The sequence below is a fragment of the Dipteris shenzhenensis genome, chromosome 3 (assembly GCF_047967505.1).
Source record: "Dipteris shenzhenensis isolate YYH24624 ecotype China chromosome 3, Dip_SZ_1.0, whole genome shotgun sequence".
Classification (NCBI taxonomy): domain Eukaryota; kingdom Viridiplantae; phylum Streptophyta; class Polypodiopsida; order Gleicheniales; family Dipteridaceae; genus Dipteris; species Dipteris shenzhenensis.
Window position 1 is genome coordinate 6,546,799 of NC_141598.1, and position 20,126 is coordinate 6,566,924.

The 20,126-nt window shown below is 45.3% G+C and overlaps 1 protein-coding gene across 6 annotated transcripts in view; it reads left to right on the forward strand.

The window, feature by feature from the left end:
• LOC147903288 (uncharacterized) overlaps positions 1 to 20,126 on the forward strand; it is a 132,233-nt gene that overhangs the window by 30,315 nt on the left and 81,792 nt on the right. For 4 of the 6 annotated variants that reach the window (XR_015540764.1, XM_087372515.1, XM_087372516.1 and 1 more), the window contains exons 4-9: positions 3,304 to 3,347; positions 3,440 to 3,482; positions 9,785 to 9,845; positions 9,964 to 10,031; positions 10,299 to 10,356; positions 10,499 to 10,563. Coding sequence is in view for 5 of the 6 variants with exons in the window: in XM_087372515.1 (XP_087228641.1) it covers positions 3,304 to 3,347; positions 3,440 to 3,482; positions 9,785 to 9,845; positions 9,964 to 10,031; positions 10,299 to 10,356; positions 10,499 to 10,563 (339 nt within the window). In the remaining variant the exon portion in view is untranslated. The remainder of the gene's footprint in view (positions 1 to 3,303; positions 3,348 to 3,439; positions 3,483 to 9,784; positions 9,846 to 9,963; positions 10,032 to 10,298; positions 10,357 to 10,498; positions 10,564 to 20,126) is intronic. The other 2 variants (XM_087372517.1, XM_087372519.1) reach the window with 1 other exon arrangement.

The window sequence follows — 20,126 nt, forward strand, 5'->3', positions numbered from 1 at the left end:
TGTGCCTATCCGTGCGTTGAAATCCCCAACTAGGAGGACCTCTCCGTGTCTGGAAAACTCCACAATGTCTGGGTGGAGATCTAAATAGGGGGATACCCCCGTATCCTCGCGATGGGCAGAGACCTTGTTGAAGAGTGCAGTCAGAGCCCTATCAAAGGGCAAGTGCTAAGAGAGGATGTCTTATCAATGGTTTTCTTTCAGAATTATTGGGAGCTTATACGCTCAAGTATACTCAACTCTTCAGGACATTATGGACTTAGGAGCTACACCAGACAGATTATCTGATATGATTGTATTAAAGTCCTCTTGAGACCCTTTCAGGGTCTATGGGACTTGTTGTGAGTATTTTCTTAGCTAACTAGTGTGCTAACCCGAGGACTTTGTTGCAATGTCCCAAAACTTCTTAGAGGTGGAGGCCAGGAGAGCAACACTCGTTGACACAGAGAGGTCCATTCATGCCATTTGCACTTTGTAGAGACTTCAAGGGAAAGCTCTCGGGATTTAGTGGATTGCAGAGAGGACTTAGATAGCTCGAGCAGAGCTATTGCCTATTTAAGAAGCTAGGTCAAAGTTTCATTTCCACACCAGAGTCACCAGAGATTTATTTCAGACCACAGGCCTCAAGACACTCGAGGGAGGGGGTCAGACGTTTGAGGAGGCCATATGGCTCTTTGGCGAACAACCCTCATGAAGTGGGATAGGTGTCCACAAACTTCTATAGGCATCCTCTCGGCACTACTGTCAGCCGGAGGACTACTTGTTAGCCAAACAGAAGGTGATGAGGGGGAATAGGAGAGTGGTCATAGAGAGTATGGAGAAAGTTTCCGTACACCATGCTTGTGTAGATAGTAATCCTTTACGAATGCCCCGCTTGGGCACCTGGGTTGTCTAGGATTCACTGGGAAAGAATAGAAACTTTACATAAACAATTCCTAATAGGGTATTAAAGCACATACACCCTACCCCATCATGCTGGCCGAAAACAGGTATGATACCTCTAGAAGGGGAAGCATTGTGTCAATTCATGGCTTACCTCAACAAAGTTGAGAAGATGGATGCCGATAGGATACCACGCAAAGCGATGGAGCTACACAAATCACACGTTCGTATAGAGAGGGGTCGAAGTGGATGGAATCATCGGGTATAACAACCGCTGATATACCAGAAGATGCATGTGAAATAAGAGAGATTGTGACGCAGAAAATGATACAGAAACTATGGCAAAACCCAGGAACAAAAATGCAATTTTACAAGCAAGAAGTTAACTCAATGGACAGCTATGGAATGCAGAAATACCTCGGGGAAGACATATCAACGTTTAAAAGACATCTAATCTGCAAAATCAGAACTAGTTCACATGATCTTGAAGTAAGGTCCCCAGAGAGGAAAGAATCTGCAATAGCCCCACAAGAGAGGTAGAAAATGAGCAGCATGTACTCCTGAGATGTAGAGCATACGTGCACATCAGAGAAGGCTATGGGGGAAGCAGAGATCTAAAATATCTGCTGGAGCAGCCAGCCAAAAAGCTAGGAAGCTTCTTAAAAGAGGTTTTGGAACATTGCAACAAAGCACTAGTTCTAGCTCACAAGCTAGCCCAACAAGTACTCACTAAATGACAAGTCTGTAAGGTTTCTCACAGGATGTAAGCGATCACTATTAGTTAATAGTGATCGCCAGTCCCATAGATTCTAAAGGGTCTCAGGCGGACTTTAATACAATCATATCATATCATATCCTCTCTCTCCACATGCGACCTTTTTATTGCAGTCTGATACTTCCCCCCTGAGACGTCACACTTCGCATGGTGCTCCATAGGGGATCCTTCCTGCATTTATTTTGGAAGCTATATAGAGCTTTTGGACGTCCCAAAATCCTCCTATCCACGCATGCATTCCATTTGTAGTTGGTGGTGAAATCCAGCCCTAAATATTTGTATGAGTTCACTACTTCTAGGGACTTTCCTCCAAATGTGACATCCACTTATTTGTTACGTGTCCCGATGACGATTACCTTCGACTTGTCTATATTGACCTGCATTCCTGAGTGTTTGCAAAACTCTCTTAGTGCATTCAGATGTGCTTGCAGGCTTGTTCTTTGCAAAGAATACCACATCATCTGCATAGATAAGCATTAACAAAGAGTACCCCACAATTTGAACACCTTCTTTGCTGTGTATTCTTATCCACTTTTCCAATTCATCAATAAAAAGACCGAATAGTGTTGGTGATAGGGGGCAGCCTTGTTTAACCCCTATGTCACTCCTTATTACAGCTTTCCCCTTGGAGCATGATCCATCTACTAGCGGCTGTGCTAACTCAGCTAGAACCTTCTCATAGAGTTGGTATGTGGCTTCTCTGAGTTCTCGAGGGACTTTAAGCTTTTCCAATACTGTGTTGAAGGCTTTCTTGAAATCTATGAAACAACAGCACACAGCCTGTTTCGTACCTTTGACTCCTTCAATTGCAGCCGGTATGGCAACCAGATGATCAACCGTTGAGTGCTTGGGGTGGAACTCTGCCTGGGATGGCACCCTTACTCCTTGTTCTTCCGACCATTTGCTGATTTTCTGCTCAAGGATCATGCCTTATAACTTTGCCATTCGGCTACTTACCGAGAGAGAGAGAGAGAGAGAGAGAGAGAGAGAGAGAGAGAGAGAGAGTTCATCAAGCAGGTCTGGTAACTTGCCTTGGTTGGTTCCCAACTCAGCCCTACTTGCTTTTTGAACTAGGCCTCTATGTAACCTAGCCTCTCCGGGCGGGCACACCCACATAGAAGCCCTCTCTCACTATGAGCAGCCATACTTTAACAACAATAAAGGAAGCTTTGGACTCAATCATTGGAAATAATGGACGTAGGGCTTGATATTATGGCTCAATGCCTAGATGTTTTATTTGGTGAGCTTTGTTCATATCGTGCATGGATTTAGAGCATATTGCATACAATCGTCCACACCCGTATTGTTTGTTATTGATCAAGTCATATTGTAGTCTTAGCCATTGCTTGCTATTTGTAACTTTGTGGGTGGTATCTAATTTAGAAAGGCTAGGAATGGAAACTTTCTAAGCATTACATGTTAGGTTTGGGCATTTCTATGAACCTATTGGGATATATAAGTGTCATGTTTTAAAACTGACATGATTTGATGATACTTGATAAGCTTTACTTGATATTAAGGCTAATATTTATGTGGAGTGTGTTTAACATTATTGAATGAATCAAATGCTCTCATAGAGTTTCACATTGTGTCTATTTTCATTCTATATTCCCCTTACTGATGACCTCTTCCTTGTGGAATTGCTCCAGCTATTCAGTGATATTACCCGGATTCTTCATGGCCATTCTTGGTGGTGCGTTTTTATGATATTGTTGTAGTTTCTTTGCTACAGTCCAAACCCACATGTTGAATTTAAGACTTATATCCACTTTGGCAATTTTGTAGGTGTCAATGGTCCTTTTCATGTGACCATGTTGGCGTTTTTGAGGTATGAGTTTTACAGTTGGCGGTACTTGGATCACTTTTTGGTTCATTTTTCAAAAAATTTAAAATAATTTTTTTAATAATCTCTTGCTTGTAGGGAAGTTATGTTGTTGCATTATGTAGCATGGCTAGGAGAGGATTTTAAGAGCTTTTCAAAGATGGGGTTTTTGATATGTTGGTCTGTGATTGCTTATTGATCTGACATTTTTGGTGTACGCAGTGTCCAGTGAAGTCTCAATTTCTAAAATAATGCAAAAGTTATGGTCAATTAGACATCTCTTGCCAAAATGTTCTTTTTTTTGGGGCTTCTGGAAGAAATCTAGAAGTATATGACCTCGACCAATTTAATTCAGCTTGTATTTAGGATTTGGCTGAAGGAACTGGTTTTGGCATCATAATTCTAAAAGAGAAACACCAATAGTGAAACAAGCAGGCTATATGCTACTAAATTGTGTATCAAATTTCAAAAAAATATTCTTTGAATGAGTAGAGACATGCTGTCATGCCTTGCTAAATAAGTAGACCTATAAAGGTAAGCCAAAATTATGCACAAACGTGAAAATTCTTGTCCCAAATTTCTAGGGGACTCATACTCCATGGTTTATCCTTTTGAGAGTATATCTAATCTCCATTCAAGGTTTTATAATAAAACCAAAGATTTTAGTAGGCACGGTTTGGACTGATGTGGTAGAAGTTTGCTTTTTTCAATTCATTCTATATAGTCGAGTCATAAAGCTTGTTCCTAAGCAAGGTGATAGATGCCTTTGTCCCTTGTATTAAGTGCTTAGTCGGACTTTTTACAAATGTTCTTGCATGTTGTCCTTAGGGTTCTCTTGTGGTTAAAGGATTAAGATAGATTTTGTTTGGTTGAAATAGGATATCCTTCTATCAATTGTGGAGAAATCCTGGTTGTATAGAGTTTGGGTTATGGGTTCTTGCAACCTACGTTTAAGGGAAAAGGGGATCAATACAAAGAAAAACTTTTTTCTAATGTCACACAAGCCTTGAATCAAAACAACCTGAAAGTAAAATTCTACAAGACATGAGAACTAAAGAAACCTCCTGATTGGAGGGAAAGCCATTGTGAAGAGGAGTATTCCATGCATGCCTTGCTCACCCTTGGAGAAAACAACTCCCAAAGTCAAAGTCAAAGTCATGAAAAAATGCCATTTTGACGTCAAGCTGAGGATATTCTACAAAGAGTTTGGGATGAGGTCAGTCTATGTTGTGGCCATTGACACGAAGGTAGGCTTGAAGGCCTTCGAAGTGCTAGGTGGCTAGACCATTGATTACATTTCAGTCTATGTCCTAAGTAATATCCAAGAGATATGATTTGAAGGCATTCGATTCTCATAAACTCAAAAACTGTTGTCAATGTGCGAGGCTAATGTTCGTGGTGATCGCTCCAAAAGGAAATGCTTAATCTGCCAAGTAAGCCATGCCATGGACCCTTGGTAAGATCTGACTTAATCTTGAAATCCACTATGAGATAACTCATCCACTTTGATAAACAATGTTACTATGTCTATGCTTGTGGGTAGCTTTGTTGACAAGTAGTGAAGGGTATTTTAACTCTGGCTAGAACTCTGGCTACCATTTTCTAGATCTCGTAGAAGGGTGCAGTATGAAGATCCAATGCTTTCTAGTCTTGACCTCTTCATACCAAGCTGGTGTGACAAGATTCTTTATTCAATGAAAGGACACAAACCATAGACTCTTTGTGGGTAATTGTGGATCAGTTGACCAAGATGGCTCAGTTGACCAAGATGGCTCAGTTTATCCCAACCAATGAAAAGATTAAAATTCCCTAATTAGGAAAGCTATCTGTGAAGCATATCTATAGATAGCTGGTACCGTTAGTGATTGGGATCACAAATTCAACAGCCTTTTTTGGAGGGCTGTATTTATGAGGTTGGAATATGAGCAGTGCAGATCATCCACCGAGTGATGGGTAAACTGGTCCCTACAGGCTCAATCAAACACTTAGAAGCAGAGGGTGTGCCTGGGGAAAAGCCAGAGGGTTTTTGTGGTGCATGTGAAAGCCTTGAGGCTGCTTGAGCACAGTTTGCAGGAGGCACCCTGCAAAACCGAGCTTGATTGGGGGTTGGGATGAGGCGAAAAGGGTGTGTGTGGGAGGGCTAGCTAGCGGGCTGTGCTGGACATCTCCAAGTGTTCTGGTACTCTTTGGGTAGTCCCATACGAGGCATCAGAACTATCTACAAATGTGATTCTAATTCCCTTAACCGGTAACCTGAATCCTCTAATCTGTACGGGAGTCCTAAAGAACAAACTCAAGACTCAAAGTTTGGGTACATGATCTGTCTCTGATGTGCTCCCTCTTATGTGACTGCTGCTACTGTTAATAAAGGGACATAAGGAAGCTTAAGCTGCTGAGGAATCTCAAGGACTTGCCCAAATGCCTCCACAATGGTCTGTAGAAGCTTGAAGTACTCGGAAGGCTAGGGAATTGAATACTGTAGTTCTTGTCCTCAAGCACCAGGTCAAAGTGGGGGAGGTATGGCATCATCAAAGCCTTCAAAGTGTGTAGAAGCTTGAAGTACTCGGAAGGCTAGGGAGTTGAATACTGTAGTTCTTGTCCTCAAGTACCAGGTCAAAGTGGGGGAGGTATGGCATCATCAAAGCCTTCCTCTTCCAATGGGAAGAGGATTGAGATCAAGAACTGACGTGGCAGCCTCTGGGGTATCAAAATGCAGTTGGAAGAAACCCCTACCAAGTAATCAGAGGTGGGACGCTTGGTTCGAAGGGAGCGCTGTGCGGTACCAATTGCAGACCTGGCTCCTTGACAGATGAGAGCCAAAGACTCTGCCAATAATCGTGTGTTCGTGCTCGGTTGTGATGTCCTCCTGAAGGACCCTAAGGTCATCTTCTGAAAATGAGATGAATCTCCTAGAGAGTGGAGGTAGAAGGTAACTAGTTGAAGTCATATCTCTGATCAAGGGTGAAGCGGCCGACCAAATCTTGAGAGCATGCTTTCAAACTCCTACTAGGAGGTAGGGGCTGAGGGAAGAAAGGAAAAGACAAGGGTGAAGGGTGAGAGAGTGTGTGAATGAAATGTTTGTGTGCATGTGAGTGAATGTATGTGTGAATAAGATGTGTGTGTGTGTGTGTGTGACAAAGAGGGTAGGGGAGCAGGAGAGGGAGGGATTGCGTGCCAAGAGCAGGGCGGGAGAGATCAGGAGGTGGCAGAACAGGCTGGGAGAGGCATTGAGCAGGGAGCGGGTGGAGTTAGGGGAAAACAGTTCAGGGAAGAGTGAGTTAGCAGGGAGAGGTGGAACAGCAGGGTGAGGGGGTTGAAGGGTGAGGCAAGTAGAGAGGGGACAGGTTTATGGCAGCAGGAGGGGAAGGGAACATGGGCAGAGAGAGGTGGGATTAGCAGGGAGGGACCAGATCAGCAGGTAGGCACGGAAGGGAGGCGAGCAGCTGCAAGTTGGGAAGGGAAAGGAGCAGGGTGGAGGCGGATGGAAGCAGGATGGAGCAAGGAGAGGGAGGGCAGAGGGAGAGCGAGCAGATGGGGGGTGTTCCAGCAGGTAGGTGGGGAGCTCAGTGCTAGCAGGTGGGATCCACTTCAAGGGAACAGAAGCCTGGAGCAAGAGAAAACACACTTCTATTCTGGGCTTTGAAAAAGCAAGTACAAGGGTGCATGGTAATGGAGCAAAATCTGATGCCTGCTCCCCGCTGCCCGCTGCTTTCTGCTCCCTGCCTCTGATTTCTGCACCCCGCCTCGCCTCTCTTCCCCCTACCTGCACTTCCTGCTCCGCCCCCACTTCCTGCTCCCCCACCTCAACTCTCTGCCCCCGCCTGCATTTTGGCCTACTCCGCCTCAACCTCCTGCCCCCCCCCCCCCCCCCCCCCCCCCCCTCCCCGCTCTCAGCTCAGCCCCTGCCTTTTATCTCTGCTCCGAGCCCCTCCCCTCTCAGCCTACCCCTTCTCAGCCCCTCCTTCACCCCCTCCTCTCTCGGCTCCTCATTCAACCCCTCCCCTCTCAGCCCATCCCCTCTCGGTCTCTCTTTCTGCGACTTCCCTCTCACAGCCCCTCCTCTTTTAGCCTTCTAAATACTGACGGAGGGAGATTTATTTGTGTTTTAGTTGGCCTCACACTGATTGACAAATGGATACCCATTCAATAAATCCTCAACTGCTTCCACCAGCTGCGAGAACGTGCAGCTCAGAAAGGATGTGCAGTGTGAAAGCTCCACCACCCTCCTCGCACGCATCCATGGGTCCCACCCTTCTAGATCCAAGCCAGGGACTGGATGCGTACGGTCTTACATTCAAACCTTGCTCCCTGCCTTTCCAATCTTCTATTATTGGGACGAGGCTTCTTCTAGGTGGCTCTCGATTCTCCTAAGGCTCCTAGCACAATGCTCAAGGCTAACCCCTTGCGCTTGGCATTAACACTATTTTTCTCTCAGCCTTCATGTTGGGTTTTGATCCTTCAGACGGTCCGTTTGTCTAGAACAGATTTCCTGGCCTTCCATAGGTTTATCATCCACGAATGGAGCTACTTTTGGTTTCGTCATGGAGATCCCCCCTCCTTAGTTTGTCTTCTTCCGCAGTGGAGGCGAAGCCTCACTTTTGGTCTACTTGGCTTGGGGCCTTTACGACGTTAGGTATCCCACTTGAGGTCATAGGACTATGATGTTTAGATAGGGATACCTTGGTCTTTGATATTCATTCTAGGAGCAGGTTGTCAAGGTCTACAGATGATATCCTTGTGGATGTTGTATTTCAGCATGTCAAGTACATGTGGAGCAATGCTTTTTGGCTTCAGGATGGTATTAGACCCTAACCTAGATCACATTCCCTTGGGTACATTGAGGATTTGGCTCTGTGGAAGTGTCCCCATAAAGTATTTGTAGTGTCTGGGGAGTGGGAATAGATTGATGCAAGGCATTGAGAGAAAAGCCTCCCCTTCTTTCGCTACACTTCCATTAAAGCCAAGAAATTAAAGCTCAACATTAGAGACTGGAAGCCCACTTGAGCTTGTCATTGGGAGAATTTTCAAATTTTTGCTGACTTGCAAAAATCCTTACTCTAGAAATCCCTTAAGAATAGAAAATCACTCTTTTCTTTTGGCTTTCTATCCATGGAGGGATTGTAGTGAATCCGTGGATGTCCGTGTTCGGGGCAGACTCTACTCGTATCTATTACCTTTCTACTGAAGAGTCTATTCAGCATTGCTTTTGGGATTGCAGACATGCAAAGATCGTCTGGAAGGCGAGTTCTAGTCTATTAAGCATCTTTATTTCTTTTCCCTTCTTCATGGCCTGGGGCTCAGTGGCTTGGCTCCCTCTTTTGGGGCCTTACGTGTTTTATGAGAGACATGACTCTTCTTGGGCTCTCTCAGCTCGATGATATTTGGTCAAGTCGTGCTTTGTGGGTGATGTTCCCGATTCTTCCTATTGACCTGCACATGTCTCTATGGATACTTGTTGGGAGACTTTGGCAAGCTTATCAGTATGGTATATTTTGGAGATCTAGATGCGTAGAGGCCTTGGATGGTTCCCAAGTCTACCCTTCATACACATTGTCTAGTATTTGGACAGATACTATACACACCTTGACGGCCATTCGAGTGAGCATGCAAAGGTCTTCCCATAGCCTTTCAATAAATCGGTCACTAAATCTTGTGGAATTATGCAGTCGATTTTATTGTAAAGATAGCAATCCAATTTATGCCAGACACATGGTACTATTCTGAATCAAAGATTGCTGTAATCTGTCAGGCACCTTGACACCTAGCAGTGTATCAGATAGATGGTGAATTTACTTTTTGCTTCTTTATGGCTAGGTGATTCAAAGCTTTGTAGTTTTTCTTTTATAAGACATGAATATTATCATATCATGTTGTACGTATTTTTAGTAGAAGGGAATGACACTATGCTACTGACAAGGCTTGACATCCGTAGCATTGCATATACCGTTCAGTAATGGCCATTAAATCTTGTGGAAAAGGCATTGTACTTTTATTGAGAGACACAAGGACCCTTGAACATCTGTAGCAGTGCATATGCCTTGCACTAAATATGCAGTGCTCTGTATTTTTAAAGATAGCAATACACCATACACCAGACACAGGATGTTTTCTGAATCAAAGGTTTCTGCATCTGTCAGTACCAGTGAACCTGAGTATCTGAGATAGATGGTGTATTTATTCTTTGTTTCCTCCTGATCTGCAATATGGAGCTGCATAAACAAAGGTGTCTTATGTTTTGTAAGTTTTTGAATTTCCTGAAAATTACAGTGCACCTTTTACACACATATGTAAATTATGTGTTCTTGCAGTAAGCGAGGAGGAAATGAAGGTCGAACCTTGGTGGGAAAAGTATTGACAGTCGTTGGCCTGGTATCACTTCCTTTCAGACTGGCATTTCTTAGACATGACATAAACTAGTGATTGTTTTTTTGTGGTTGTACTTTGAAGATGTTCATGCATTTCTTTAAGTCATACATCCTGTAATCAGGTGTGTGGTGGCCTTGGTTCAGCAATTTTTGTATTTGCTGGTCCTATCATTGATGCAACTGCTCCAGGGTATGTATATGACTAAAAAACGGAAAACGGATGCCAAGTTCTTTGTGTTGTTAGGTTGTACGATTATTTCTTAGTTAGAGGCATGCAATTCATGCTGTATTTATATTAGTGGCAGCTGAAATACACAAACGAAAATGTAATTCGTGTCCCAAGGCTGTTCCATTTGGCAAATATAATTACGTTGGAGTAGTGAGCATTAAAGTTGGTGCTAGAATCTAGTGCTAGAAGGTGCCACACAAATTTTAATTGGCTGTCAATTTGGAGCAGTCTGCTAATACAAGGATTGCAAAATGGACTCCTCACTCGAGACTTGGCTGTTCTACAGGTATACTGGGCTGCAGGTTCCTAAATACTATTTCTTTAGCTTGCATGTTTTTTGGTCCATTATCTTTTCACTTGGTATTGTGGTGTCGTCTATGTTTTATGTCATTTACAGTCTACAGGTCTCTTGAATTTGTGCATTTCAGCTGAGAATAATGGCTCCATGTGCACTGCTGGCTGGGCTCATAGGAATTGGGTTTGGCAGTCTGAGGTGTGTAGACCAGCAGTCTGTGGTAATCTATTGGATGCTAAATATGAATTATTAGATTTCCCAGACCTTTCCTTAGAAGTATGCTGGCCTTCCAGTGGCATTCATTTCTGGTTTTCATTTAGGTGCTCTCTCTATGATTAATATTAGCTATATCTGCGTCACTCACCTTGTTTTACAAATTGGGAATATTCTTTATTCTGCACACATATCTACAGAAAATTTGAGGAGGCCCTTCAGCTTGGTGATACACGGGTCAGCACTGTAGCCTGCTGAAGAAACAATCCTAAGAGTGATCACCTGGTTGCTAGTGCCAAATCAGGCATTGCTCTTCCTAGGTGAAGAAGAAATGGTCCTCCTTTTGCATAGGAAAAGCTGCTGGCCATAAGGAGTGCTTTTCGAATGATTCCTTAGGTGAATGCGCACCAAGAAACTTCGAATGAACCGATTGGCCCACAGCATGCATCATTTGGTGATTCGAATTTTTGTGAGCAGTTAGAGTGCTGAAGGTTCCTATGATATTGATGTGGGAACTCGGCATCCTATGAGAACACCCCATAGGGGAATAGAGATTGAGAATATCAATTTCTTTGAATGGCCACAGAGGCCTATGAGATTAAATGGAATTACAACAATAGAGAACACCCCATAGGGTCAATTAGAGCAAAATTAAATTACAACATGAGAGTACACCCTTGAGAAATCTGAAAACAAAAAAGTACTAGAAAAACACAATCTGGATGTGTATTATCATGATCTTGTGGTGATCGTGTTAGTGACCAGGATATTGAATTTAGTCATTTTTGGAGGGATGTCTTCTAGAAGTCGGAAACTAATTTGAATATAGTCGTATGATTATCTGTAGTCAAATGGTCGAATAGAATATGACAGTCCAACTTCATCCACTAAAGATTCCATGTGGCAAACGTTGAGGGAGTTTTCAAATCGTATGATCTAATGACCTGTATTGTTAGTGACCAGGATAGTAAATTTTGTCACTTCTCGATGGATGTCTTCTAGAAGTCCGAAACTAATGTGAATATGAGCGTATGATTATCTCTAGTCGAATGGTTGAATAGAATATGACAGTCCAACTTCATCCACTATAGATCCTATGTGGGAACGTATCCTTGGGGGTTTTATTTAGAACGCATAGAAGTCATGACTTTGTGTGGTTAGTAATTATGGATTGACCAAGATGGCTCACTTTATTCCGACTAGGAAATGTTTTCAAGCCGTATGGTCTACCGACCAGTATTAATAGTGACCAGGATAGTAGATTTTGTCACTTTCCCATATTGATAGTGACCGGGATAGTAATTTTAGTCACTTTGGGAGGGATGTCTTCTAGAAGTTAGAAACTAATTTGAAGATGAGTGTATGAGTATCTGTGAATGGTCAAATAGAATATGACAGTCCAACTTTGCAAGATATTTTGTGTGTTTATGTAAGTAAAAGACCAACAAATCGGAAAGAGTATCTACCGATATTAGAGTTCGCCTATGACAGATTTTGTCACTTTCCCATATTGACAGTGACCGGGATAGTAAATTTAGTCACTTTGGGAGGGATGTCTTCTAGAAGTTAGAAACTAATTTGAAGATGAGCGTATGAGTATCTGTGAATGGTCAAATAGAATATGACAGTCCAACTCTGCAAGATATTTTGTGTGTTTATGTAAGTAAAAGACCAACAAATTGGAAAGAGTATCTACCGATATTAGAGTTTGCTTATGACAGTTCAAAGCATTCTTTTTTTTTTGCCGAAAAAACAGTGCTAATTATATTACTTCGAGAACAAGATACAAGAGGTCAGCTTATAGCTGACGGGCTGCGTTCACAAATCGGACGCAGCCCTAAAAGGTAGCAAAATAAACCATCCTCTCACGGAGGGATAAGACGAGTATGAATGAACAGCCATCGGGGTGGTGAGTAATGCCACCGAAGGCCCTGCGTAGTCTGCGCGAAGAAGAGGCCCTGTGTGTCCCAAGCCCGGAGGAAGCGTCTCCGCTTCTCCTGACCGGCCCGGGAGTCTCCCTGAATCTGGTCCCACTGGCCTCTGAGAGTATGAATAATGTCACTCCAGATCTCCGCCATGATCTGGGCAGTAGGTAAGGAGGTGCCACCTAGGATCTGCGCGCAGCGCGAGGTCCAGATGTGCCACCCTGTGATGCTGCTAATAATCTCCCAGACTGGCTGCCTCTCCCGGACTCCTGTATCAGCCTCTGCTAGGTGCTGTGGGATGCCCTCGAGCGGTCCCCACGTCCCCTGTGTAATAAGGAAAGTGGGTTCCCGCTGGCATGCCTCGAATAGGTGATGAAGACCAGGTGCGGTGCTGCACCAACAGAACGCGCCCCAAGTGATCAATCCTAGCTCTGGCGCTGCGCGAGTAAGAATCCCAAAAGTCCACCTCCACACTTCCTGGGCGCGCGTGCAGCTCCACAGGCAGTGTTTTGGTGTCTCCTCATCCGCATGGCAAATCTGGCAGCAACCGTCCTGGCCTATCTGCCTCAACCAGCTCCCCACTGGAAGACCTTTGTGGGCAAGAAGCCACAGGAAGTATGAGATCTTCCGCGGCCGCCAGCTCTCCCACAAGGCCTTCCAGAATGCCTGCAAAAAGAACCTGGAAATACCCTGTGCGTACCAGCTGAGTCGCTGGGTGGGGGGGCGGCACTGCATCCTCCCGAGAACTCGCCTGCCCAGAGTCGTACTATAGGCGAAGAAGGAGGTCGGCCCCTGTCCTGTCACAATCTCTGGCCACCACCACTCTCCTGGGTCCCACTCAAGCTCTGACAAGGCCCGTCCAGTTCAAAGCATTCAGCAATGAGATATAGTCCATTCAGGTTCCTGTATGGATTTCCTAGAACTCCACCGTTTGTAGGGCTCTAAAAGGAAGGGGTACAAGAAGGCCAAAGACTTTCTCCGAAACATGCGTCAGATGTTAAAGCATGTCCATCCACATAGAAGAAAAGTTGAATTTGAAAAATATGAGAAATTTTATTTGAAAGTATCTAAGTCCTCTTAAATCCTAAAGACTATGAGATACTATGGTGCATTCACAATACTATGGAGTATTACAAGTTAGCCTTACTAGAGTGCAAATGTCCCAGGCTCTGATCTTGCACATCGTGATATCCAAAGCAAAACTGATTGCAAAAGTGAGGCCCCCTTCTTTTGATCACTCTAGTAAGCCTCCGTAGGGGATTACAAGTTAGCCCTACTAGAGTGCATCTAATGTTTCATGTCAATTGATTTTGTACTAAACTATTGGATTGATCTCAGTGGTAAATTTTTCCTGCAATGATGTTCCATGTTGATCACGAAATGGTTTCAATCTCATGGCATTGATCATTGCCCCGCATTCCCTAGATACACCCTTATTACAAGTGAGAGAGGACCTATAGGAAGTGTACACCTGACAGACAAGGGTATACCAAAGACAACCACCTGCCACCAAAATGGCCGCCTTCATGCAGGTGAGCGAGGATGGCTTCATTCGTGCATCGGTATACCTATAGATCCACCTCTCACATGCAGTATAAATAACTGCAGGCAGCTCCAAACTTCATCCCAAAGATTCCAGAGGGAGGTAATTGCCACCACACGAAACCGCAAAAATCTAAGTCTATGCACTATGGAGACATAGGAGCATGTATTGATAGGAGATGCCTCAAGTACTTAACAAGACCTGAGGCCGACACGACGGCGTGGGCACTGCATTGCTGTCTTTGTAAGTGGGGACACTAAACTTCGGATCTAGTCTTAAGCATGCAGTTCGACATGTTCCTCAATACTAGATAACAAATTACTTCACAAGAGAGGAGGCCACACTAACCAGAGGCCATGGCTCTCAAGACCTTGAGGCCACTCTTTATAGAGGTCAAGTCAGCACAAGAGATTAGACATAGGCCCCGCAATTTTCCACTTCATTCAATGCACCCTCATTGTAATGGTAGGCTACTTCACGAGATCCGCAAGTTCAGCCCGTGTTGCCAAGCAAGTGGTAATAGCAACACATCATGGATTTCTTCCTAAGAAAACAAGGCTTTTGTTTTGTTTTGTTTTTTTTCAAAAAGATTACTTCATTAACTATGAATGAAAACTGCAAGAGCAAGCTCAAGTGTGGAAGTACATCATGACATGCATGAAAGAATAAGCCAGCTCAAAAAGAGCTAACAAAAATCCAAGGTGGAGGCTGAAAATGCCACCTCAACCCTGAAGGTGAATCAGAGAAGAAAGGAGATCCCCCTCCAAACTCCGAACAAAATATCCTTCCTAGCAGTAGCTGCTCTCGAAGATCCCTGCATGCTCGCCCAAATGGCCATCAAATTGTGTATAGTATCAGTCCATATACTGGCCATAGTCTGGGAAGGGTGAACCTGGGAACTCTCCATCGCCTCTGTACATCTGGCCCTCCAAATATGCCAAGCTGAAATACTAGCCAGAATCTCCCAAGATGTGTCTATAGAGGCATGGGCAGCTCTAAAAGGAGTGAAAGGAACATCCTGGAGGGAACATGACTGCACTAGATGTTGTCATACAAAGAAGGCTGAATCTGAGCCATGTTCCTCGAAAAACACTCGAGGACCAGTAAGAGACAACCATGCAAGTGATTCCCAAGTCATAAAGAAGGGTGCTCTATGAAATACGCAGAGTATCCTAGCAACACCCTTCGAGATCATCCTCGCCTATTTGCACTCCCAGAGGCAATGCTGAACTGACTCAACTGCTGTGTGGCATCGAGGACATGTAGAGTCAATGCCGAACTTGGATCTCCACAGGTTCACTACGATCCCTCCGTGAATAGAAAGTCAAAAGAAAAGAGTGATTTTTCTATTCCTGAGAGATTTCGAGAGCCTCCTCTTAAAGAATTTCTACACATTTGCAGAAATCTGAAAACTATCCCAATGAGGAGCTCTGGAGGGCCTCCAACCTCTACTGCTGAGCTGGAATCTCCTGGTATTTCTGATTGTGTAACGAAAGAAGGGAATGCTCTTCTCTTGGTGCCCTTCATCAATCCACTCCCACTCCCCAGGGTCCCATTGCAAGGACCTAATGGGGGAACCACCATATAACTAGAATCTCCAAGACCCGAGTGGCAGGAGAACGGGGTCAGGATCATGATACCACTGTGAATCCCTGCCCCACTCCATATAACATGCAATCCTGACAGACAGAAAGGCAACCTCCTAAAGAATGTCCTCTGAAGATCTGTGAAGTCTGCCTCCCGACCGAACCTCAAAGACAAGGGCATCCTCCCGTGCATCCCTTAAGACTATAACCTGTAGAGGAATACCCGTCCTGGTGAAAGCACCAAACCAAGTGGACTCTGTGATCGGCATGTCATCTATATCCATCCACTCCACTGGTATGGCTGCATCTATCTGTTGAATCCTAACTGCACTCCCTTTGAGGTGGCTGACTGATTAGAGTATCTAATCCTTTGGAAGCTTCCTGAAGGCTTTCCAGACACCCACTGTGGAGGCAGGTCCCCTCTCCCACCTAGACCACTGCATATAATGTGACGCTTCTAGTGATTTGCCATGCTCATCCAATCATTCCACATGATAGGCTACCTATCTATTTCTTTACAAGAGGAGGGTGGAACTGTCCGAAGAGTGCCTCTGAAGCTGTCCCAAGCTTTTAAAATCGCAGCCATGAGAGGGGAAGGGGGAGATCGGAGATGGGCTGAAGTAAAGATCCATCTCGAGCTGTCCATCCAATCTCCCCCAAGAGAAGGTGTACAGGATTGAATGCTGCGTAAGTAAAAATCCTTCCAAGGCTCCTGTCCAAGCATCAATCCTCTCACCACCATCTTACAGAGCAAGGCCATACACTGCAAGTCCGGATCAATAATATTGAGACCCCCTTCCCGTGTGGGGAGAATGAGGATCTCCCAAGCCAGCCTGGCTAGAGCATCTGTAGTGCCATCTAGTCCACTTCACAAAAACTTCATGATAGGTCTCTTGAGCTGAGTGATACACTCCCTAGATCGGCACCAACATGGACAAACAAGCCAGGCAGTAGCCAACAACACCTGGTTCACAACCAATACTCGGGATGCAAGGTCAAGTTTGGCAGAACTCCAAAAAAGGAGTTTCCTCCTGATGCTCTCCAACAAGGCTTTTGTGGGATCCCTATAGGGCTAAAACTCAAATGATTTGTGACATCTTATACACATTAAGAGTGTATTTTTACTTCAAGCTTCATATTACCTTTTAGAAGTGTATTAGGACCCCTAGCTTCCTACAAAGAATGTTTTGCATGATGTAACTCAAATTTAGTGTCATAGGTCTTTTGTAAGCATTAATAAATTTCTCTCTTTGAGTCTGACTACCGGATGCCCCGCTCTGCTTCTCGTCCGCCCTGCTCCTTATTCCACCCGTCATGGACAACCATGGCGCATTTGCGCCTCAGCCAAGAGGCTCGTCCAGCTCTCCAACAGAGCCGCAGGGCTCTTACAGATCCCCAAGGCTCTTCCAGCCCTTGGTGCCATAGTAGCAGCAAACTTCCAGCGCCCGCCCCCCCCCCCCCCCCCCCCCCCGGGCTGGCATTCGGCTGCACCAGGCCCTTCTGGCCCATCACGGGCTCCTCCAGCCTCTGTGCAGTAATAGAAGGGCTCCCCCAGCCCCCCCTGCCTGGCATCCAGCTCGTTCGCCTGGCATCCCCCCCGCGCCTCCATTGCCTGGCATTCAGCCCCCTGACCTGGAACTCGATTGCCACAAGTCCGGGGTGCTCTTCCAACGCCCTTGTCTAACATTCGAGACCTTGCAGGGCTGCTCCAAACTTCCCAAGCCTGCACGAAGTCACAAAGCTCCTACATCGCACCTGCAATCACACAGCAAACCACTCAAGAAAGGAGAACTTGCAGAATTCCCAAATAATTTGAATTTGAGAAAAGGTGGCAAATCAGACATTTAATACTTTGGACTGCAAAACAGAGGTAAACACTCAGCATTTCAGAGCTAATATGCATTTCTGAGAAAATAGCAGAGGCATTTTTTAAAGCACCCTATTCAAGAGGGGGAAATGCAGAATCATATGTCCAGCATGGACAGCTCACCTTACGGAAAGACAAGAGGAGAAAAAGAGAGGAAGTACAGTGCCATATGGGCTACTACCCAGAAGATAAACGACCAGCATATTAAATCATGTATAAACACCATGAAGGAAGTTTCTAAAATGCAGGACGTGGATATTGAAAACTTGCAAAAGAAGCTTGGGGGCAGTAAAGAGATGGACTTGGATGAATCATGCAGGATATGCGTTCCTCCTTGGAAGAGGAAATGGACAAATGGAAGTCTGAAATGCACATACAAATGGGGATCCAACTTGGTAAGATGAGAGAGGAGATGGCCCGCATGGTTGAGGCCAAGACCAGTTGTCATACATCAATGATTAAAGAACTAGAAGTTCAGGTTGCCGCGATCAAGGAAGAAAATGAATTGTTGAAAGCCCACAACGCACTTGAAGGAGAGGTCCAACTACCCTTTAGAGAGGAGCTGAATATCCTTAAGATAGAGAATGAAAAGCTCAAGGAAAGACACCGAGCAGGAGAGTTCCACTTCACTCTTTGCTCGCATCCACGGGTCTCACCCCTCCAGGTTACAAGCCAGGGATTGGATGCTCGCCGCATTACTTGGAAACCTCGCAGAGCACCTCACGGATGTTCGTTTGATTGGTTGAGGTGTTTTCCAGGTTGTTTTTGACTCCCTGGATGCAGCAGGTGCAGTGCTTTAGGCTAGTCCTTTAGCATTGAGCTCCAAGAGGATCTTTTTGATGCCTTTCTCATTGGGGTTTGACCCTGTGGAGGACAGCCGGACGACTTCACTTTTCATAAGACTCCTCGGTCTTCCTCAGGTGTACCATCGACTCCTACACTCCATTGGAGCCGCTTTCGAGTTGGTCACTAAGATTCCCCCTCTCCCTGGGATGCCTTCTTCGGCAACGGAGGCAGTTAGGTTGGATGCGGGAAGGAGATTTGTGAGGTTGCTCCTATACCCCCCGTTGTTCGTGGGAAGGAGCTCCCACCCTTGGATCAGATCATTGCTGAATCTCGTGCCTTGCTGAAAATGCTAGAGTTTGTGCTTGGCTTCGCCAGAAGTCCTCTTCCTCCTTTGCTCTCCCTTCCACATCTATTGACAGAGGCAAGGGGGTTATTGCTCCCACTCTGCCATCTACAGGGCTCTTATGTACTCCTGTGCCAGATGCATCACACAGGAATTCTTTTGCAGTTTTGGCTGACATCGCAAAGTTTGAGATAGAGGAGGAGTTTGTACCCTCTACTTTTGGGAAGCAGGTTGTTGAGATTACTGTGGACAGAGCTTCCCCTACTGCAGGTGAAGGAGTGTTTCTCTAGTTGACTTTGCTCCACTTGAGAGGAGGAATTTTTCCTAGGAGAGGGTTGTCTCCGCTATCAAGTCGGATAGGGTTTTTCATCCTGCCGTCTCCTCTAGCCGATGAGGCCCTCCTTTGCATAAAAGGCATCTGGAATCTTGAAACTGGCAAAGAGGGTCCTCACATGAGGATCTGAAACAAGAGGCACCGGGTGCTGGTAGCACTGCCCTTACAAAACTAAGGTCGTTGTTGCCCTTGTCTCCCTCCCTGCTCTATCTCTTTCTCCGTGCTCCCTGGCAGCTTCCATCTCCTCCCTACCATCTCTCTCGTAGTTTCCATCTCCTCCCTGCCAATCTCCCTCGAGCAGCTTCCATCTCCTCCCTGCCAATCTCCGCCCGCTTCTCATCTCATCCCGCTCTCCCGTTCAATCGTCCTGGTCAAAAGGATGTGAGAGCGCTCAATCTTGGTTGTTAATAGTGAGTTTTTGCAGGGACTAAATTCCAACGTGGAGGGAGTCGAATGAGGAAGCATCAAAGCAGATAGATCCAAGGCATCGCTGATCACACTGGCCCTGAAATGTACGAGAAATAGAGAGGAGGCAGCGAATATGGTGGCAACAATTATTATGCCTTGCAAACGATGCAGCAACAGGCGCATGCATGGAGCCCACTCGAGTCCATCACTCCGAATCGAAAGGAGGCCGTGTTGTTGGATGTTCGCTCTTTGGGTGCTTTTGAGAAGACAACGGGTGAGGAAGCTTGCGGCTGCTGAGCTAGGAATGACGATGCGAAGCTTGGGCAGCATGTGCGAATAGCGTAGAGGCCTGGGAAGGAGCACAGTTGTCATGAGCAGCTAGGAGAAAAAGGGAGCAGGAAAGCATAGTGAGAAGCTGCATGACCCAGAAGCTGGGGAAGTAGCTATGGAGGGAAAAGATTGGAGATGGAAGGCGAGAAGAAATCAAAGAGCAACCTCACTCTACACCCCGTTTCACACTCCACCTCCACCCCACCATCTCCCCACCTCCTCCACCATCTCCGTATCTCCCTAACTAGAAGCAATAGAAAGTTTCTTTAAAGTGGCAAATCGATCCGCTTTAGACCGATTTAGATGGATAAGCAAACCCGTTGCTATAGCCTGCCCCTAGCGAGGCAGCGCTAACAAACAAAACCACATGAAAATGATATGAAGTGGACACCCCAGGTGTAATGCATACAGTACCACCTCTGTCGA